A 22,355-nucleotide genomic window follows, 5' to 3' on the forward strand; every position below is an offset into this window, starting at 1 on the left:
CCGCTGAGCCCCGCCCAAAGCCGGGCCCCCTTGAGCGCGGCCGTGCGGCGGCTGCAGTGTCGCGGCGGCGCCTCCGGGTGTCGCTGTTGGCCGCCGGCGAGCGCCGCTGGAGCCGCCGCCGCCGCAGCGTCCTGCCCCCGCAGGCTGCTCGCTCGCCCTGCGCCGGCGGCAGCGGCAGCGACAGCAGCAGCGGCGGCGGCGAGAGGCGGCCCGAGCGGTGTGGGTGGCTTTCAGCGGTGTCTGTTGTGGGCGGCGAGAGCGGCTGGAAGGGAGGCAGGCCAGCGGCAGGAGGCAGGAGCGCGGCGAGCGCAGCGGGCAGAGAATGGCGCTGAGGCGGCGGCAGAGGCTTGGGCCGGGCGGCGGGCGAGCGCTGCTGGCCGCGCTGCTGCTGCTGCTGCTGTGCGTGTGGTGCCGGGCGGCGGCCGAGCGGGTCCGCTACGCCATCGCCGAGGAGCTGGGCAGAGGCTCGCTCGTGGGGCCGCTGGCGCGGGACCTGGGGCTCAGCGCGGACGAGCTGCCGGCGCGCAAGCTGCAGGTGGCGTCAGGCGGTAAGAAGCAGCTGAAATACTTCACGGTGAATGAGGAGAACGGGAACCTGTACGTGAACGAGAGGCTGGACCGGGAGGAGATGTGCGGCGAGTCGGCGACCTGCTCCGTCAGCTTCGAGGCGCTGGTGCACAACCCACTGAACGTTTTTCATGTGGAGGTGTCCATTGAGGACGTGAATGACAATTCCCCGGTCTTCAAGAAGGCTGTTCTGGACCTCGAGATTGGTGAATGGACTCTTCCCGGTGCTCGCTTTCCTTTGGAGACGGCACGAGATGCTGATGTGGGAAAAAATTCGCTGCTAACTTACCATATCACCAGCAACCCGTCCTTCTCTCTAGCCTTAAAAGAGAACCCCGACCAAAGCAAGCAGCCAGAATTGGTTCTAGACAGAACGCTGGACCGGGAGAAGCAGAGCTCTTTTGATCTAGTGCTGCTGGCGGTCGACGGCGGGGAGCCCGCGAGGTCTGGGACTCTCCAGATTCAGGTCAACGTGACAGACGCCAACGACAACCCGCCCGTGTTCAGCAAAAGCCTCTACGAAGCGCGAGTGTCAGAGAATTTGCCAGCGGGGTCAGTGGTACTGCAGGTTCAGGCGACGGATGCAGATGCGGGCACCAACGGGCGGGTTTCCTACTCCTTTGGCAACGTCCCTGACGCTATCAGTGCATTGTTTGCTGTCGACAGGGAAAGTGGGGAGGTCAGCACGGTGGGTACCCTCGATTTCGAGGAGAAGAGTAAATACATATTAAGCCTGGAGGCGAGGGATGGCGGGGGTTTGGTATCACACAGCAAGGTACAAATAGACATCATAGACGAGAACGACAACGCGCCCGAGATCACCATTCTGTCGCTATCGAGCCCCGTGCCCGAGGACGTGCCGGCCGGTACTGTGGTGGCCGTGCTGAACGTAAACGACCCTGATTCGGGCGATAACGGTCAGGTGTCGTGCGAGCTATCGGGAGAGGCGCCGCTGTCGATCGTGGCGTCGTCGGGCGGCTCGTACAAGGTGGTGACATCGGGCGCGCTGGACCGCGAGCAGGCATCCGAGCATCGCGTGACGGTGGTGGCCCGGGACCGGGGCAGGCCGGCGCTGTGGAGCAGCAAGGAGCTGGTGCTGGAGGTGTCGGACGTGAACGACAACGCGCCGGTGTTCGAGGAGGCGGCGTACAGCGCGTACGTGGCGGAGAACAACGCGGCGGGCGCGCTGGTGCTGCGCGTGCAGGCGCGGGACGCGGACGCGGGCGCCAACGGGCGCGTGAGCTACTGGCTGGCGGGCGGCAGCGCGGGCGCGGCGGGCGCGGCGCCGCTGGTGTCGGTGGAGGCGCGGAGCGGCGCGCTGTACGCGCAGCGCTCCTTGGACTACGAGCAGTGCCGCGAGTTCACGGTGGCCGTGCGGGCGCAGGACGGCGGCTCGCCGGCGCGCAGCTCCACGGCCACGGTGCGCGTCTTCGTGCTGGACCGCAACGACAACGCGCCCAGGGTGCTCTGGCCCGCGGCGGCGGCGGCGGGAGAGGCTGCGGGAGGGGCGGCGGCGGCGCCGCCTTTCGAGGTGGTTCCGCGGTCGGCCGAGGCCGGCTACCTGGTGGCCAAGGTGGTGGCGGTGGACGCGGACGCGGGGCGCAACGCGTGGCTGTCGTACGAGCTGGTGCAGGCGTCGGAGCCGGCGCTGTTCCGCGTGGGGCTGCACAGCGGCGAGGTGCGCACGGCGCGCGCCGTGGGCGAGCGGGACGCGGCCAAGCAGCGGCTGGTGGCCGTGGTCAAGGACCACGGGCAGCCGGCGCTGTCGGCCACGGCCACGCTGCACGTGGTGCTGGCCGAGAGCTTGCAGGAGGCGCTGCCGGAGCTGAGCGAGCGGCCGGCGGCCGCCGAGGCGGCGGCGGCCGAGCTGCAGTTCTACCTGGTGCTGGCGCTGGCGCTGCTGTCGGCGCTCTTGGTGCTGAGCGTGGCGCTGGCCGTGCTGGCGCGGCTGCGCCGGGCCGGGCCGCCCGCCGTGCTGCGCTGCCTGGGCGCGCAGCGCTTCTCGCTGGCCGGCGCCGCCTTCCCGGCCGACTTCTGCGAGGGCACCTTGCCCTACTCCTACAACCTGTGCGTGCCGCCGCCCGCCCGCGCCGTGCCCGAGGCCGCTTGGCCGCCGCTGCCGCCGGTGCCCGTCCTGTCGGCGGAGGAGTTTCTGGGCGGCGATCCTTCCGGGAAGCCGAGCATGGACAGCAATGACCTCGTCGCTGGAGAGCAGCACGCCGAGTTCGATGCACCGCAGGTCTGTAAACCAGAATACTCCATTTTTTCACATTTTGCCCTTCTATAGAGTGGTCCCCTTTTCTCTTTGTTTTTTTCCGTCTGGTTTTGCTCTGGTAATTTATTAGTTTTTACAAAGGGGTGAAGTTCTGTATCCTCCTTCCACTCTTGAAGCAGCCAGTCGTGGAATTTGGTTGTTTGGTGGTAGTACATGGGAAGGATTGACCAGCGGTTTCTTTCTCAGTCATGAACGCGGTAAATTAATGATCTTCCATTACAGAAACTGATATAGATGCTTCATGTTTTTAATTTTTTCTTCGAATTAACTTTTCCCTAAACTCGTGTACTCAGCCATTTTTTATAGTTGAGGAAATCTTGACCCGTGCTTCTGTGGTCTTAGAACTTACGGAGTTAAAGGTCTATGGTATGTCATGTTTTGCTGGAAAGCTGCTTCAGAAATGGACGCGCCAGGCTGTTTTCTTCCAGGCATTGTTTCTCTAAAGCAAAATCGTTGGTATTGCGGTTTCCCAAAGAAATATTACAGATGGCTCCTCCCTAGACAATGTTCCCTTGTTCCACAATGTGTCTTCTGATGTGTTGCATAAGGCTGCCACATAGATGGCAGCGTTAATGGATGGATAGATTTTATGCAGACATGAATTTTAGGATTGATCATACAGATTCTCATTTTAATATTGATCACTAATTCTTATTCTGTGTAATCAGATACGACGATTTTGAGTGACAGAATAGGGAAAATCAAATTGATGCTTAGTGCTGGATTTTTTTTCCCCTTCATGAAATTTACATGTTCTTTACAGGGAAGTTATTAGTATTCTTTCCCTGCTTAAGGAGGAAAATTAATGTAGGCCATGTTTTAAGAAAAAATATCTCCAAGAATTTTAGCCCAGAGAGACCGGTTCATTATCCCAGGCATTCTTTTTAAACTGTGGTTGTTTAGTGTGGTGCGTTTTTTTCTTACCATTCTCTGAAACCAGAAGAGTGGTATATAAACTAAGGACTTAAAGCAATTCGTGTAATAGCTTAAGGCAAATATGTGTTCATGAGCCTGATAGCTGTTTATCTACGGGGGACGGTCTGAATATCAGGTTTCCTACTTCAGGGCCCGTTTCTTGCTAAATTGAGAACTGATTGCTACAAAAATTCGTGATGGAAAGTGTACTTTTGAAGTAGTGAGATAGGATTCGTAACACTGTGTGCGTCATATTATGAGAATCTTTTTCGCTTAAGATATATGCACATTAGTAAGTGACTTTTCCCGAGCGGTAGAAAAAGCATAGCCACAGGGAAACTCTGTATTTCTCGCGGTGATGATCAATTAAGGGTCGGGGATCGGCTGGAGGAAAGCCAAAGCAGGGTCGACTTCTCCGTGGGGACCGTCCCTCCCGGCGAGCAGCCAATGGGAGAGGCGGAACCGCAGCGCTGGGCAGCGCTCGGTGCCTGCAGTGCCGGGAGGAGGCTGCGGGCGCCGCTGTTGACCGAGAGGAGCGAGAGGAAGCTCGGAGCGCTACCGGCAGCCCCGCCCGCTGCGGATCCGCTCGATCACAGGATAGCTGGATTCCAGGCTCGGCGGCCAAGCGGTCTGCAATCGTTCCGGCAGCGCAGAGTTGACCTGAGAGAAGCGGAGACAACGGCGGCAGGGCCGGAAAGCGTGAGGGTCATAGGTGATCCGCGGTGAGGAGCTGCCGGCAGCGGAGATGTGCGCGGCGGGGAGGCGCTGGGGCCGGCGGCAGCGAGCTCTGCTCTGGGCCGTGCTGCTGGCGGCGTGGGAGGCGGCGTGGGGGCAGCTGCGCTACTCGGTGCCCGAGGAGGTGCCCAAGGGCTCGTTCGTGGGCGACGTGGCCAAGGACCTGGGGCTGCAGCTGCCGGTGCTCCGAGATCGCGGCGCTCACATTACAGAAAGAGGTAGGACTCAATACTTCTCTGTGCACGGGAAGACGGGACATTTAGTGACGGCGGAGAGGATCGACAGAGAGCAGTTGTGCGAGAGTAAACAGCAATGCGTGCTGCGCTGTGAGCTGATACTGGAGGGGGAAATGAAGTTCTATGAAATAGAAGTGGAGATCACAGACATTAACGACAACGCCCCCAGCTTTCGAGAGGAAAAAACAGAGCTGAAAATGAGCGAAATGACAGCCCTCGGTGCACGGTTTCCCCTTGCCAGGGCTCACGACCCGGATTCGGGCCGGAATTCGCTGCAGAGCTACGAGCTGAGCGGTGACGAGCACTTCTCGCTGGCCGTGCAGGCGGGCCCCGGCGGCGATCAGCGTCCCGAGCTGGTGCTGGCGAAGGCGCTGGACCGGGAGGAGGCGGCGTTTCACGAGCTGGTGCTGAGGGCGATGGACGGCGGCGATCCGGCACGGACGGGCACGGCTCGGATCCGCGTGACGGTGCTGGACGCGAACGACAACGCGCCCGTGTTCAGCCAGGCGGAGTACACGGTGCGTGTGCCCGAGGACGTGCCCGTGGGCTCTGTCCTCGTCACTGTCACGGCCACGGACCCTGACGCGGGTCTGAACGGGCAAGTAAGATATTCATATCAAATAGTTTCTGTGAAAGCGTTGAAGATATTCCATCTGGATGCCGAAACGGGAGCGATCACGTTGATGCGTAACTTAGACTTCGAGGAAGGCACCTCCTACGAACTGGAGGTGCAGGCACATGACGGCGGGGACCTTTCCCTTTCCGACATAGCGAAAGTCGTGATCACTGTGACAGACGTCAACGACAACGCACCCGAGATTTTCGTGAGGTCGGCACTGAGAGAGATCTCGGAAGACGCTCCCTCAGGAACTGTCGTAGCCCTTTTCTATGTGCAGGACCGTGACTCGGGGGCCAACGGCGAGGTGCGCTGTTCAATCCACCAGGACGGTCCATTCAGGCTTCAAAGCTCGAAGGGCAATTATTACAGCGTGATGACAGCGAGAGAGCTGGACCGGGAGCAGGTGTCGGAGTACAACGTGACGGTGCGGGCGGCCGACGGCGGGTCGCCGTCGCTGCAGAGCAGCGCGGTGCTGGCGCTGCGGGTGCTGGACGTGAACGACAACGCGCCGGTGTTCGCGGAGGAGCGCTACAGCGCGCGGCTGGCGGAGAACAACGCGGCGGGCGCGCTGGTGCTGAGGGTGCGCGCCACGGACGCGGACTGGGGGCAGAACGCGCGCGTGCGCTACCGGCTGGCGGAGGGGCGGGTGCGGGGCGCGCCGCTGTCGTCGTACGTGTCGGTGCAGGCGGAGACGGGCGCGCTGTACGCGCTGCGCTCCTTGGACTACGAGCAGCTGCGCGAGCTGCAGCTGTGCGTGCGGGCGGAGGACGGCGGCGCGCCGGCGCTGAGCAGCAACGTGTCGGTGCGGCTGCAGATCGTGGACGAGAACGACAACGCGCCGCAGGTGCTGTACCCGCCGGCGGCCGCCGCTGCGGCGGCGGCGTGGTCGGGCGTGGAGCTGGCGCCGCGGCGGTCGGAGGCCGGCGCGCTGGTGGCCAAGGTGGTGGCGGTGGACGCGGACGCGGGGCAGAACGCGTGGCTGTCGTACGAGCTGGCCAAGGCCACGGAGCCGGGGCTGTTCCGCGTGGGGCTGCACAGCGGCGAGGTGCGCACGGCGCGCTCGCCGCTGGCCCGCGACGCGGCGCGCCACAGCCTGGTGGTGCTGGTGCGGGACCACGGGCGGCCGGCGCTGTCGGCCACGGCCACGCTGAGCGTGGTGCTGGCCGAGAGCGTGGCCGAGCTGCTGGCCGAGCTGGGCAGCGCGGCGCACGAGGCGGCGGCGCCGGGCGAGCCGGCCGCCAGCCTGACGCGCTGGCTCGTGCTGGCCGTGGCCGCCGTCTCGTGCCTCTTCGTGGCCTTCCTGCTGCTGCTGCTGGCGCTGCGCCTGCGCCGCTGCCACCGCCAGCAGCTGCTGCCGCCGGACAGCGGCGCCTTGCGCGGCGTGCCCGTCTCGCACTTCGTGGGCATCGACGGCGTGCGCGCCTTCCTGCAGTCCTACTCGCACGACGTGTCGCTCACGGCCGACTCGCGCAAGAGCCACCTGCGCTTCTCGGCCGCCAGCTGCTGCGACACCCTCCCGGCCCGCCCGCCGCCCGACGAGCCCGCGCCGCTGCTCGGCCACGAGGACCCGGCCGCCGCCCTCCCCGCGGATTCCGCCTCTGTCCCGGTGAGTTCCCCGTACCAATTTTTATCCACTCTTCTTTCTTCTATTGCTTCTCTACTCTTTTCCGACATGGAACGCCAAGTGTCTTTTAGGGCCTTTCTGATAGCGTGGCTTCTTTCTACACCACGGTGGAAATGGGGTCGCGTCTTGGCTTTCCATTTTGTGACGGAGGCATGATAAGGGAGACTGGTCTTGGCTGGTGGGTTTTTAAAATGAAGTTTTTTCTGTATCATAGGATCCTAGCTGCCTTCGTATCTTTTGAAGGACAGGTAGTGTTTCACCTCCTTTCCACTCCTTCTCTGAGATGTATTGGGCAGACAGATATTTCTTCCCTCTTAGTACAGAGCTGTACGGATACCTGTTTGCAGTCTGTAGGTATTCCTGGTGCATGTTGAAGGGAAACCTTCTGAATATCTGATATTTTGATGGAAGCTGCTTTCAAAGTACCAAGGTCGTGACACAACATGCAAGATTTTAGAGGCAGGAGATGCAAATAGTGGGCTCTGTGTGTCAAAGACTGTTAAGAGATTGATAAGATGATAAGATAAAGTAGATAAGATCGATAAGATAGATAAGATAGATGAGGATTGCTTTTCAGTGTTGATCTGTAGTATAATGTAATGCAATTTTCTCCTTCCCAATTATGTATGGCTTAACAGATACTTCTGAAGATCTATTGAGAACATGTGTGTTTACTGGTTATTGTAATGTACTTAATGCATAGCCAATATATATATATTTAGCAGCCTTATATATTCTGATCATAAATCTCACAACAGGAGCTTTGCTGTAAGGAAATTTATTACATCCCTACTTTTAATATTTGGATTATGTATTTTCTCCAAGAGCCCTACTCTAGATGAGTGTGATTCCTTCCCTTCTGCAGATGTTATCTTCTTGTCTTGTTCTTTGTATTGATGGGCCTTAAGATGGGCCTTTGTATCTGGTAGTATCTGGTCACATCTCTTCTATTTGTCCCATACATGCCTTTCAGTTTTACTAATACATTCATAGATGTGTTTCCTTAAATTTTTAATGGGGGCAATTGTCGTATTTCTCACTTGCACGTGTTAATAACTGAAATGTTAGCCATGGTATTTTCTCTCTGCAACTTTTCTTGCAGTGGAGTTCCTCTGCTAGTTGTAAAGATCAGAGAGAACCAAACAATCTGTAACGAGTTTCAGGAGTTTCAGTGTGTAAGGAAGCACTGTTGGAGAGAAAACAGATGTTTTTAACTTCAATGGTCCATTGCTGGACTACATAAAGTGAATATGTTCACATTATAAATGGCCAAGCTGTGGATTCATAGGTTTGCTTTCCTGTAAAGGTTTCTCTCTGTGAAGGATAATTAAACTGCTGACTTCTTTGTCACGACCAGGTAAAGGTGGGCCTGTGTGTGCCTGAGACTCTATCTGGAAATGTCTCTAGAGTCACTGATCTTATTTGCAACCTACTCATGGTGAACAGTCAGGGAGAGATTATTCCCAGGGAGAGACTGGCCCCTCAGCAGCAAAAGGGGGTTCTGTGATCCACAAATCTGTGTGTGCCTTCACGTCATGCCTTGTGCCACTTAGACCAAGTGCCCTTTTCCTGTGTCCGGAAAAGGATGGCAATCCTCCAATGAATTTGTCTGCAAGCAATGGCCAGGGAAGTGCATGTTTCAGGTTTCTCTGTCTAAGAAATGCTGTGGGAAATGTCATTTCCCCAGCTGTATGTCCTTGTTACAGTTGTGATGTAGAGTTTCGCTGTATTTGCACTAAGCTTTTCCAAGTTTGCAGCAAACCTTCAGATGTTATTAATGGCTCTTGCATGTTGGTGCTACTGCTGGTGTTTTGTGGCTGTTGAAGTTGGTAGGATTGTAGGGAGGGGAGAGTCTAATTTAGCAGCAAAGTCTGGGTTTGGGGCATTTTACTTGAAGCACGTGCCAGAAAGTCACTCATTTCATCCTCTGTCATGTCTGATTCTCTTTTCACTGTGAGTGGTAGCTTTTGGATGTAGGCATATACTTCACATTAATGGTTGCAGAATGACATATATTCAAAACTGTCCATGTGCTTATGAAGAATGAAGACATCTTTGAGTTGATTCTGATCTGAGTCTTTAGCTAAGCTGCATATTGCTTATGACTGTTTAGACGTGTTACATTTCTTCAAGTATCAGTGATGAGCAGAGTCCATATGTGTGGACCTGTGTTGTGATCCCTGCTCTCCATAAGGAGAAGTTGTGTGGAAAACTTCTTCCAGTGGTGTCTATCTGCAAAGGGATCCCTGTTGGGTGATGTCTGAGCATTCTGCATGAGCAGAGACAGGGCTGGTGGAAGAGTTGCTGAAATATCGAAAACGTTGGTGTGAATAGTAGTTTTCCCTAGGTGTTATATGGATCACGTAGTTATGGTTCTGTGCATTTTTCTTGGCTTTTTCTCCAAAAGAATTACTTGGAGTGCCTTACCTCTAGATATTTATTTTGTTTCTTTTGTACCTGTTACAGCTGACAGAAGTTAGGCCTTCAAACTGAGGCCTTTAAACTGAGGTCCTCAAGCTTAGGCCTTGAAACTTGGGCCTACAAACTTGGGCCTTCAAATCTGTGGGGGATGAGCAGGCCACATAGTAGAAAAGCTGATGAGAGCTCTTGAGAGTTTAATGAAATTAAGCCACACTGGTTATCCAGAACAAGATTTCAAGGTCTCACTTCCAGCCTGAGACTTCAGTGGGTTCCAGGTGCTCTTGGAAATGAATTTCCTGGGACACAGAGAGGCCTAAGATTTTCTCCTGGTGAGTTTCTCTGAAAACACTCCTAATGCATCCCTGCATTGCTTGTGTGGTTTTCTTTCATTGACATGTTATTACAGCTGAAGTGGAATGAGGACATGTGAGGGGGTACATCGGTGTTCTAATTTTGTCATGTCAAGACATGTAAAGTTTTCCTTAAGAGCAGTCACATCTTTGTGGATCAGTGCATGTGATAAAAGAGGGCAAGTGCATAGTTTGATAAAGAGTTCATGAGATGGCAATTACATTTTCCACCTTGGATCTCCATTCAGGCTCTGTTCCCTGGAAGGCCGTGGTTCATGTTTCCTTCCCACTGTGTGTGCTGCTTTGCAGGAAATAGTAACTTCCCTTGAGAACAAAATGCAGAGAGAATGTTGTGTGTGAGGAAAATGAGAAATTGCTTAACTCCAGTGTGTAGCTATAACATGCTGCTGTCCAATTCCACTTACCTGGGGATTCTTGTTGTGTCTCTGAGGTCTACAGAGCTACATGCTGCTCTCTGTGGTTTCCTGCACTGCACAGGCCCTGAGGTGTCACAGTAGCCAGTGATTCCCCCGTGAATGGCAGTGGGTGGTATTTGGCTTGGCTTCTTTGATTTAATAAGTGCCAAGGATTTCTGTTGTTCTGCTGCTTACTAAAGTCATTTGGTCCAGTCAGAGAGACCTCATAGTCCTCTAATATTCCTCCAGCTTGCCCAGCTTGCACCTTGACGCCTCAGTGAGTTTCCAGATGTTCTGGGGAAGAATTTTTAGGTCTGTGTTGTAGTAAAGCACCAGAAAGCCACAGCACTGAAATATCTTCCCCTCTCTGATGAGGTCAGATGGAAGTTTGGGGTTTGTATATGAATCTTCAGAATTGAATGAAAACCATTCAGCTGATTTTGCAGTCCAAAAATGGATTGGGGAGATGTTGAGACTTGCGTAAAGGTTAGGAAAATCAAAACAATGGAAATATTAAATCAGTTATTGTAGCAGGCCTAATTTTTGAGTTTCCACCAAAAGCACAGAAGGTGTTCTGGATGGAAGGAGAGTCAGTGTAAGGATGGACATAGGGCAGAGACTGCACTGCTTTGCACTTTCTTATTCTCTGCCAGGTATGTATGTTCACTGGCATTTATCTGAGAGCACATCCACTGCCTCTGGGCTTCACGTTTCTCGGCAAGTGTTAACAACTGTAAAAATGTTCTTTTGATTTGCACCGTTTGTGCACAGATGATGGGCTAACAATATCTCAGTTACCACTGGAACAATTAAATTGTATAGCATCTCAGCAATCTTCTGTTCAGATTTTGGCTTCAGTTCTTTGACTGTGCATGAGAAAACCGATCTGTAATTTTAGAACACACATTTGGTTTCTGATTTTCGTGTCATCTCAAACCAGAGAGGGCAAAAAATCTTTGATAAGGTGTAATATGTGTTTGCATGTCTATTGCAGCTACAAGTAAAAAGATCGTTATTACGGCAATATTGCTGCTGTAATCATAAGGCTTCCTACTTGTCGTTAAGCCGGAGCTCCCGCTCTCGGTGTTTTTGGTCGGGGAGAGCCCCCGGGCCGGTGCAGCCGCTGAGCCCCGCCCAAAGCCGGGCCCCCTTGAGCGCGGCCGTGCGGCGGCTGCAGTGTCGCGGCGGCGCCTCCGGGTGTCGCTGTTGGCCGCCGCCGAGCGCCGCTGGAGCCGCCGCCGCCGCAGCGTCCTGCCCCCGCAGGCTGCTCGCTCGCCCGGCGCCGGCCGCAGCGGCAGCGACAGCAGCAGCGGCGGCGGCGAGAGGCGGCCCGAGCGGTGTGGGTGGCTTTCAGCGGTGTCTGTTGTGGGCGGCGAGAGCGGCTGGAAGGGAGGCAGGCCAGCGGCAGGAGGCAGGAGCGCGGCGAGCGCAGCGGGCAGAGAATGGCCGTGAGGCGGCGGCAGAGGTTTGGGCCGGGCGGCGGGCGAACGCTGCTGGCCGCGCTGCTGCTGCTGCTGCTGTGCGTGTGGTGCCGGGCGGCGGCCGAGCGGGTCCGCTACGCCATCGCCGAGGAGCTGGGCAGAGGCTCGCTCGTGGGGCCGCTGGCGCGGGACCTGGGGCTCAGCGCGGACGAGCTGCAGGCGCGCAAGCTGCGGCTGAGCGAGGAGAAGCAATACTTCACGGTGAATGAGGAGAACGGGAACCTGTACGTGAACGAGAGGCTGGACCGGGAAGAGATGTGCGGCGAGTCGGCGACCTGCTCCGTCAGCTTCGAGGCGCTGGTGCACAACCCGCTGAACGTTTTCCACGTCGAGGTGTCCATTGAGGACGTGAATGACAACTCCCCGGTCTTCAGCAAAGGTATTCTGGACTTCGAGATCGGTGAATGGATCCCTCCCGGGGCTCGTTTTCCACTGGAGATGCCCCGAGATGCAGACGCCGGAAGCAACTCGCTGCTGACTTATCAACTCAGCAGCAACCCGTCCTTCAGTTTGGCGGCGATCGAGAGCCCTGACGGAAGCAAGCAGCTGGAATTAGTGCTGGAGAGAGCATTGGACCGAGAGAAGCAGAACTCCTTTGAGCTGGTGCTGACGGCTGTAGATGGCGGGGATCCCGCGAGATCCGGGACTGTCCAGGTGCGTATCAACGTTACAGACGCCAATGACAACCCACCAGTGTTCAGCAAAAGAGTCTACGAGGCGAGAGTAGCAGAGAATCTTTCAGTGGGTTCTCTGGTGCTGCGGGTACAGGCGACGGATGCTGACGCAGGCAGCAACGGGCGGGTCTCGTACTCGTTTGGCAGCGTCCCGGACTCCATCAGGGCGTTGTTCACTATTGACAGCGAGAGCGGGGAAGTGAGGACAGCGGGCCCCCTCGATTTTGAGGAGAAGAATAAATACATCCTCGGCGTGGAGGCGACGGACGGTGGCGGGTTGACGGCCCACTGCAAGGCTCAAATAGATATCACGGACGAGAACGACAATGCGCCCGAGATCACCATTCTGTCTCTCTCGAGTCCCGTGCCAGAGGACGCCCCGACCGGCATCGTGGTAGCCGTGCTGAAAGTTCGGGACCGGGACTCCGGCGAGAACGGTCAGGTGTCGTGCGAGCTGACGGGAGAGGCGCCGCTGTCGATCGTGGCGTCGTCGGGCGGCTCGTACAAGGTGGTGACATCGGGCGCGCTGGACCGCGAGCAGGCGTCGGAGCATCGCGTGACGGTGGTGGCCCGGGACCGGGGCAGGCCGGCGCTGTGGAGCAGCCGGGAGCTGGTGCTGGAGGTGTCGGACGTGAACGACAACGCGCCGGTGTTCGAGGAGGCGGCGTACAGCGCGTACGTGGCGGAGAACAACGCGGCGGGCGCGCTGGTGCTGCGCGTGCAGGCGCGGGACGCGGACGCGGGCGCCAACGGGCGCGTGAGCTACTGGCTGGCGGGCGGCAGCGCGGGCGCGGCGGGCGCGGCGCCGCTGGTGTCGGTGGAGGCGCGGAGCGGCGCGCTGTACGCGCAGCGCTCCTTGGACTACGAGCAGTGCCGCGAGTTCACGGTGGCCGTGCGGGCGCAGGATGGCGGCTCGCCGGCGCGCAGCTCCACGGCCACGGTGCGCGTCTTCGTGCTGGACCGCAACGACAACGCGCCCAGGGTGCTCTGGCCCGCGGCGGCGGCGGCGGGAGAGGCTGCGGGAGGGGCGGCGGCGGCGCCGCCTTTCGAGGTGGTTCCGCGGTCGGCCGAGGCCGGCTACCTGGTGGCCAAGGTGGTGGCGGTGGACGCGGACGCGGGGCGCAACGCGTGGCTGTCGTACGAGCTGGTGCAGGCGTCGGAGCCGGCGCTGTTCCGCGTGGGGCTGCACAGCGGCGAGGTGCGCACGGCGCGCGCCGTGGGCGAGCGGGACGCGGCCAAGCAGCGGCTGGTGGCCGTGGTCAAGGACCACGGGCAGCCGGCGCTGTCGGCCACGGCCACGCTGCACGTGGTGCTGGCCGAGAGCTTGCAGGAGGCGCTGCCGGAGCTGAGCGAGCGGCCGGCGGCCGCCGAGGCGGCGGCGGCCGAGCTGCAGTTCTACCTGGTGCTGGCGCTGGCGCTGCTGTCGGCGCTCTTGGTGCTGAGCGTGGCGCTGGCCGTGCTGGCGCGGCTGCGCCGGGCCGGGCCGCCCGCCGTGCTGCGCTGCCTGGGCGCGCAGCGCTTCTCGCTGGCCGGCGCCGCCTTCCCGGCCGACTTCTGCGAGGGCACCTTGCCCTACTCCTACAACCTGTGCGTGCCTCCGCCCGCCCGCGCCGTGCCCGAGGCCGCTTGGCCGCCGCCGCCGCCGGTGCCCGTCCTGTCGGCGGAGGAGCTTCTGAGTGGGGAGCCTTTGGAGAAGCCGAGCTCCAACAGCAGCGCCGCCGAGGGAGAGCAGCCCGGCAATCCCGACGTACCGCAGGTCTGTGAAACCATACGCTGTTTTCTTGAGACTTTCTTAACAGGCTTTCTCTTTTCCCCTGGATTGATAACTTTGTCGAGATCTGGACATTATCTGTTGGTCTATACTATTTCCGTATTTACTCCCAAAGGGAACACGCATCTGGCTCTAATGGTTGAGAAGTTGCATGTTGTTCTAACCCTCTTCTGCTTGTTCTCCCGTTTTTTTAAAGGAGGCTGCTTCACATATTGGAGGTCTAGTGAGGCTGACTGTTTTTTTCCCCTGTTATTCTTTGTCTGATGCAAACCTGTGTATTAATCCTGTTTCCAAAATTTCCGTGTAGTGTCCCACGTTTTGAGAGAATGCTGCTGTAAAAAGGCAGCATTTATGGGACGGATGAGTAATTCCCAGTCATGATTTTTCAAAGGTTTTTTTAACAATTATTTGTCAGTTCAATGAAGAATGCGGATTCTGCTCTGCAGAAAGAGATTTGCTGATTCTGCGTGACCTAGTTCAATAAAGGGAATGAGTACTTTTGGTTTGTGGGTAGGATGGGGCATGTGTTTGCTTGTTATTTGGGGTTTTTCCTGAGATGTGTGTATTTTCAACACGAAAGGAGAAACTACGTGTTGTTTCTCCCTTCTGGAAGACTGTCGAGTGTATTTGGGGATAAGTTTTCTTCAGGAGCGATAGGCGATGTTGCTTAATTATTCCAGTCATTAGTTTTCTCTGCAGTTCTTTCTGCAGAGCCGCGTGTTCCTCTCTTCTCTTTCCTGCTGTTCCCCTTGAATCTTTCTGAACCGTTGCTCTCTTTTCCTTGGGTTTCCCCGGGTGGTGTATGTGGGAATGGCTGGTCCACCTCTCCGAGAAGGGATGAAAGAACGGGGTGATTTCTTCCTCTAAGAACAGGCAATTAGTCATAGCACTTGATTCTGCGGTGACCACAGCTTCCGTTTCCTCTAAGAGGTTTTGTCTGCATCTCTTCAGCTGACTAAAATCGTATTAATGAATAACTGTAATGGGGAATCATAAGAGTGCAGGAGATTCGTGGTTCTTCATGAAGGAATCAGGGAAATAATGCAGATACTAGCTGCCGCAGATTTTTCCTAAGTGGTCTGTTTATCTTGAAAGTGTATCTTGGGACCTGGTTAAAAGCTGGCCACATACTCCTTGTTTAACACTTTTTCGGTCTTAGACTCCAGAAAGACGTTTGTCATGGATAGAAAAGAGACCAGTTCTCCATCCGGAGTAAAAGAAGAGACTGACCGTGCTCTTTTGCGTTAACACTGTTGCAGCAATGGCAGGACTAGTACCATTAGTGGGGCGAGTTAATTTTACTAGTTTTCTTTTTCCATTCCTCCTGGCAGTTCCCACTTATTTTTTTTTAACCATTCTTTATGTTTTCTGCATACACAGGTGTAAAAGAAGACTGAGGTCTCAAATGGGGGGAAATATCGTTGTGGGGTTTTGTTTGTTTGTTTCAGAGCCTATTTTCTTATCTTTTTATAAAAAGAGAGGAGTTTTGACCCTGTATAGAGAATTCGTTCACTTAGGGGTTTTGTTTCTTTGCTTGTTTGTCGGTTCCCCTACCACCCCTCCCACCCCAGTATTTCTTATCAATGTGTGTTTAAAAGGATAATAAGGGTCTAAAATTCAAATATAGATCTCAAAAGTGTAGGAGATTCGCCAGTTGACACTTCAGGCACTTGAATCAGCTATACTTGAAAGTTTATCAAAGACCATGAGAGTCTAAGGTGTGCAGCTGTACTTCTCTTTACGTGCTGCCTTAAAGTATCTTGTTTAAAATGTGCCATAGCTATATGAATACACAATAATTAGAACAAGGTTTTGCTAATGAGTGTCAACCCTTTATATCCTAATTTCTGAGAAAAGCCTCTTCCTGGGATTATAGAATGACCTGATTGAATATAATTGTATAAACTGGACAGGTTTATTTCATGTGCTTTCCTGCCTCCCGGGTAGCTGTAAATAGAGTCGGCACAGAGTGATGAAGGAACCTACAACTATATATCAGAGACGGCTTTCTTTTGCTATCCTTGCGCCGGGCATTCCATCATATCATCTACAAATATTTGTGATGAAAATTCTGGGTTTATATTACTGTGTTAGGACTCGTAATACTCCGTCCGTCGTATTAAAATAAATTCATTGCATTTCGCTGCGTGCCTGCAGTGCCGGGAGGAGGCTGCGGGCGCCGCTGTTGACCGAGAGGAGCGAGAGGAAGCTCGGAGCGCTGCAGCCCCGCCCGCTGCGGCCCGGCTCTCTCGCGGTCCCGGTATGTGAATCGGCGGCGGAGCAGCCTGCGATAGTTCCTGCGGTGCGGAGACGTGCGGAAGGGGGTGGGAAGGGCCTGACACGAGCGGTCGGGAGCAGAGCGCCGGAGCTACACCGTGAGCCAGATCGGCGAGCGGCGGAGCAGAGCTCCCGACGGTTTTGCGGTGCCGCGGCCGAGATGTGCGCGGCGGGGAGGCGCTGGGGCCGGCGGCAGCGAGCTCTGCTCTGGGCCGTGCTGCTGGCGGCGTGGGAGGCGGCGCGGGGGCAGCTGCGCTACTCGGTGCCCGAGGAGATGCCCAAGGGCTCGTTCGTGGGCGACGTGGCCAAGGACCTGGGGCTGCAACTGCCGGAGATCCACAATAATGCCGTTCGTGTTGTCTCCAAGGGTAGGACGCAGTATTTCGCTTTGCACGAGAGAACGGGACATTTAGTCACGGCGCAAAGTATTGACAGAGAGCAGCTGTGCAAGAGTGTACTGCAATGTGTGCTGCGCTGTGAGCTGATAGTGGAGGGGGAAATGAAGTTTTATGAAATAGAAGTGGAAATCACGGATATTAACGACAACGAGCCCAGCTTTCGAGAGATGGAGAAAGAACTGAGAGTAAGCGAGACAACAGCCCTAGGGTCGAGATTTCCCCTCCGAGAAGCACAAGACCCAGATTCGGGCCGTAATTCGCTGCAGAGCTACGAGCTGAGCGGTGACGAGCACTTCTCGCTGGCCGTGCAGGCGGGCCCCGGCGGCGATCAGCGTCCCGAGCTGGTGCTGGCGAAGGCGCTGGACCGGGAGGAGGCGGCGTTTCACGAGCTGGTGCTGAGGGCGATGGACGGCGGCGATCCGGCACGGACGGGCACGGCTCGGATCCGCGTGACGGTGCTGGACGCGAACGACAACGCGCCCGTGTTCAGCCAGGCGGAGTACACGGTGCGTGTGCCCGAGGACGTGCCCGTGGGCTCTGTCCTCGTCGCTGTCACGGCTACGGACTCCGACGAAGGGCTGAATGGGCAAGTGAAATACCGCTTCCATAAAATTTCAGACCGAGCCTCAGAACTTTTTAATCTCGACTCTGAGACAGGAGAAATAACTGTTAAGGACGACTTAGATTTCGAGGAAATCTCCTCCCATGAACTTGAGGTTCAGGCATATGACGGAGGAGAGCTTTTGGACACGGCGAAAGTTATTATCACAGTGACAGACGTCAATGACAACGTGCCCGAGATTTCGGTAAGATCAGCACTGAGCGCGATTTCCGAAGACTCCCCATCGGGAACTGTGGTGGCCCTGTTGCATGTAGAGGACCTGGACTCAGGGGCGAATGGCGAGGTGCGCTGCTCGCTCGACGGGGACGTCCCATTCCGGTTGCAGAGCTCGAAGGGCAGCTACTACAGCGTGGTGACAGCGAGAGAGCTGGACCGGGAGCAGGTGTCGGAGTACAACGTGACGGTGCGGGCGGCCGACGGCGGGTCGCCGTCGCTGCAGAGCAGCGCGGTGCTGGCGCTGCGGGTGCTGGACGTGAACGACAACGCGCCGGTGTTCGCGGAGGAGCGCTACAGCGCGCGGCTGGCGGAGAACAACGCGGCGGGCGCGCTGGTGCTGACGGTGCGCGCCACGGACGCGGACTGGGGGCAGAACGCGCGCGTGCGCTACCGGCTGGCGGAGGGGCGGGTGCGGGGCGCGCCGCTGTCGTCGTACGTGTCGGTGCAGGCGGAGACGGGCGCGCTGTACGCGCTGCGCTCCTTGGACTACGAGCAGCTGCGCGAGCTGCAGCTGTGCGTGCGGGCGGAGGACGGCGGCGCGCCGGCGCTGAGCAGCAACGTGTCGGTGCGGCTGCAGATCGTGGACGAGAACGACAACGCGCCGCAGGTGCTGTACCCGCCGGCGGCCGCTGCGGCGGCGGCGTGGTCGGGCGTGGAGCTGGCGCCGCGGCGGTCGGAGGCCGGCGCGCTGGTGGCCAAGGTGGTGGCGGTGGACGCGGACGCGGGGCAGAACGCGTGGCTGTCGTACGAGCTGGCCAAGGCCACGGAGCCGGGGCTGTTCCGCGTGGGGCTGCACAGCGGCGAGGTGCGCACGGCGCGCTCGCCGCTGGCCCGCGACGCGGCGCGCCACAGCCTGGTGGTGCTGGTGCGGGACCACGGGCGGCCGGCGCTGTCGGCCACGGCCACGCTGAGCGTGGTGCTGGCCGAGAGCGTGGCCGAGCTGCTGGCCGAGCTGGGCAGCGCGGCGCACGAGGCGGCGGCGCCGGGCGAGCCGGCCGCCAGCCTGACGCGCTGGCTCGTGCTGGCCGTGGCCGCCGTCTCGTGCCTCTTCGTGGCCTTCCTGCTGCTGCTGCTGGCGCTGCGCCTGCGCCGCTGCCACCGCCAGCAGCTGCTGCCGCCGGACAGCGGCGCCTTGCGCGGCGTGCCCGTCTCGCACTTCGTGGGCATCGACGGCGTGCGCGCCTTCCTGCAGTCCTACTCGCACGACGTGTCGCTCACGGCCGACTCGCTCAAGAGCCACCTGCGCTTCTCGGCCGCCAGCTGCTGCGACACCCTCCCGGCCCGCCCGCCGCCCGACGAGCCCGCGCCGCTGCTCGGCCTCGAGGACCCGGCCGGCGCCCTCCCCTCGGACCCCGCCCCTCTCTCGGTGAGTTCCTCTGTCCGGATTTTCTCCGCGACTCTTTCTCCTGATACTGCCCTGCCCTGTTCTCTGTATTTCATTGGAGACTGTCTGAAAGCATGGTGAGGCTTCCATTGTTGTAGTTCTGACGTTTGGTGCCCATTGCTGTCAGTACGTGAACATGGGGTGGTTCCTCAGCCTTCCAGTATGTGAAGAAGGAAGGAGGGAGAAGGCTGCTGCTGACACATTCTTGGTTAGGTCGGAATTTGGGCATTTGATCCTTTTCCAGGTACTGTTTCCACTATATCAGCTGTGCTGTGTAGAATCTGTGTTCCTGGTAGCATTAGCTCTTCTGAAGGGATGGACCATGGCATTAGGAAATAACACTTTTTACAAGTTTTATGTGTCTTCCCGACAGGAAGTGTGCTTTAAGAGGTAGAATGTGTCTTGAACAAAATGCTGATGGGTTTGGGCGGAACCGCTGTACGTGTTGTTCTCAGCCTTTATTGCTCTCCTTTATCGCTATGATACATCGTGAAGATAGCAGGAAAAGTGTTTGTTTCATCTGTGCTTTGGTTTTTGTCTCCAAGAGAAGATTGGACCAGGCAAGAAGTGGTCCTTGATGATGTTTGTCTGTCTGTTATAGGGATGAAGAATCCTCTTGAAGTTGTGATTCTTTGAAAAGGTTGTGTGTAGCTGCATGTGGAGGACAAAATGGCAGAACTGCTTTGGTTTTTTCTTGTTTTTTAAGGTAGAACTATATCAGATGGAGCTGATTGAGCCTTGGGTAGAAAGTATTTAGCATGGCAAGAGAATTGCCTGGGTGGGAAGGAGAGATTCAAGGTGCAGTTGGAGATACGAGGTGGGCATAATTCCCTGTGAGCAGATATTCACTGAGTCAGTGTCTCTTGGAAGACTGCTCGGCTTTTCCTTTGAGACCTATCCAGTCTCTTAACAGAACTCCAGTGAGCAGCAAACATGTATCTTCCACAGCACAGAGATATATAGACAGCTGTGTCAAGTTGGCGCTGGGAAGAGAAATGGTTTGGGGATCTGGGCCCCCACTGTCACATGTTTTTTATGATAGATGTGTGAAAGGACACCATGGATGGTGTGAAGGGTTGGAAATCTGAGTGCTGTGAGCTGTGTGTGAATGTCTGCTGAAAGACTCAGGGGAATGTTTTCCTCCATTCTCTGTCCAGTTCCCGTGTATAGGATGAATCAATGTGAGGTCCTTCTTTCTCAAGTAATTGTTTAGAAGATCTGTATTCCAGCTGCATGGAGAACCCTGGCAGGTTCTTAATAAGTATTTGTTGGTCATGATAATGGTGTCACTGCAAAGCTTAATTTTGTGCTTATGGAGTATGGGAATTGCAAGCTGTGTAGTCACTTCCTATAAACGGCATCTCAATCATCTACTGTGAATTATATAACCCAGAAGAGAGTTGTGAGCTCTTCAGTTCTTCAGGTGTTAACTTTCTGTCTCATTCTTCTGATCATCTGAAGAAGATTCTTTCATGTTTATTGGTGAAAACAGGGAGTTCCATAGATATGTTTCTTGAAAATATCTCTGTAATAAATGCTTCTTCTTGTTGCATGGCTAGGCTGAGATGTCAAATATTAGCATGAGTAGTATGTAGATAATGTCTGAGCAGCTTTCCTCTTGGTGGAGTCTCTCTGCATTCTGAAGATCTCTGCAAACCATGGGAGATGTGAAGGGTTTGGAGGGAGTGCTGGGTGTGCAGTTTGTGAGGAGGTCCTGGTGGAGCCATGGCCTGTGGTGTTTTGTGGATCCAAGGGCTATTGCTGGCCTTCTGAAAATGAGTCAGGAGGAGCCTTATGATTTCCAATTGTGTGGTTTGGACTGAAATGGCCTAGTTTGGGTTCCATATTCCTTTGCATCAAGAGTGGAAGTCCCACATGCTTTGAGGAGTCCATGTGCTGAAGAATGGTGATGCTGCCTTTGAGGTGATACTTGGATGTGTGTGTCTTTGACAGAGCTGGTAACAATTTATGGCATATATGACATTTTCCACTTGTTCAAATAATTGGGAGGAACAGAATAACCTTAATTGTGATGCTTGGGCTCTGAGAAACTGTGCACACAAGTCTTCTTCTAATCATGTCTGCACACAAAATATGCTGCAATATTATGTTTGGCCAGAGAGAAGAAGTCTGTGTATGCAGAGACAGGGCTGGTGGTGGAGTTCACTGTGATACTGTTGAAAATGAATGAATGAATTATTTTCAGTTCTGTTTGTCTTGGTATTTGGATAATGCCCCCAGCTGTGGTTCCAGGGTTTTTGTTTCTCTTCCTGTCCAAGGAAATGACAGCCTGGGGCCTGTGGAGTGACTCCTGTGTGAGGCCCCTGCGTATTGGTTCCAGTCCAGTTTCCTGAGTTGTGTATATACCGCAGGTGACCCAATCTGCAATGTCAGGCCACGATTGATACTCTTCTGGTGTTTTCCCATTCTTATCTGAATTCATTTCAGTTCCATTGGATAATTTGTTCGCGTTGGGTTGAGTTAGCTTGGGTAGGTTTGGGTTGGGTTAGGTAGGGTTAGGTTTGTTTGTTTGTTTCCTTGTTTTTTTGTCAAAAAGTAAAGCTGAATGTGTCTGGAAATCTTTCAAACTCCAAAACACGTAATTATCCAGTAGGGAGAGTACCTCTCATCCATCCCTTGTAGCTATACTTGTAGTCATAGAATCCCAGAAACACAGAATCATAAAATGGTTTGTGTTACAGAGGACCTTAAGGATCCTCTTGTTCCAGCTGCTCTGCCATGGGCAGGGACACCTTCCACCAGGGCAGGTGGCTCAGAGCCCCAGCCAGCCTGACCTTGAGTATTTCATTCAACAAATACAACTTCATGAATGGATGTTTCCCCAAGGTGTTGTTTTCTCTTGGAACCAAAATTGTGGTTGGTGTTTATGGTGAAAGTAAAGGCTGTGAATGCAGAGTGAGGAGGGTGAGAGCTCAGTTCTGTGCCAGGCAAATGGGGAGCTCAGTGTGGGTTTGGCAGAGAAATGGTTTGATTTCATACTTGGTGTCAAAGGCAGTGCCGTTGCTGTTCTGATCCTGGTGTCAGGATCAGACAATGACAGTCCCCCAACAGTAACATTTTCACAGTAACTGTTCATGGTCAACCATGATTCTTGGCTGGAAGCAGTAATTAATCCTGTGTGAAACCTCCATTATCCATCTGTATCTCTGTTCAATACGGGTTTATAAAGTTTCTTCACAATTGTAATTACATTTTCATTCAGGTCTCTGTTTCCAGGAAAGTTGCAGCTCATTTTCACGTTTCTGATCAGTACTTTTAAATATGAAACAGTAACTGATGTTTTTCATCGCATCCTTACTTCAGTCACTTAAGACTGAATGGTGTGGAGACTATGAGGCAGAAGAGATAAGGGA

At 55.5% G+C, this 22,355-nt stretch overlaps 1 protein-coding gene across 1 annotated transcript; it reads left to right on the forward strand.

The window, feature by feature from the left end:
- The first annotated feature begins 16,303 nt into the window (after positions 1-16,303).
- Positions 16,304-20,127, forward strand: LOC141730935 (protocadherin gamma-A10-like). Its single transcript, XM_074552223.1, has one exon. The coding sequence runs from the start codon at positions 16,522-16,524 to the stop codon at positions 19,060-19,062; it is 2,541 nt and encodes an 846-aa protein (XP_074408324.1). The 5' UTR covers positions 16,304-16,521; the 3' UTR covers positions 19,063-20,127.
- Positions 20,128-22,355: the final 2,228 nt, after the last annotated feature.

Source organism: Zonotrichia albicollis, chromosome 15 (assembly GCF_047830755.1).
Source record: "Zonotrichia albicollis isolate bZonAlb1 chromosome 15, bZonAlb1.hap1, whole genome shotgun sequence".
Lineage (NCBI taxonomy): Eukaryota > Metazoa > Chordata > Aves > Passeriformes > Passerellidae > Zonotrichia > Zonotrichia albicollis.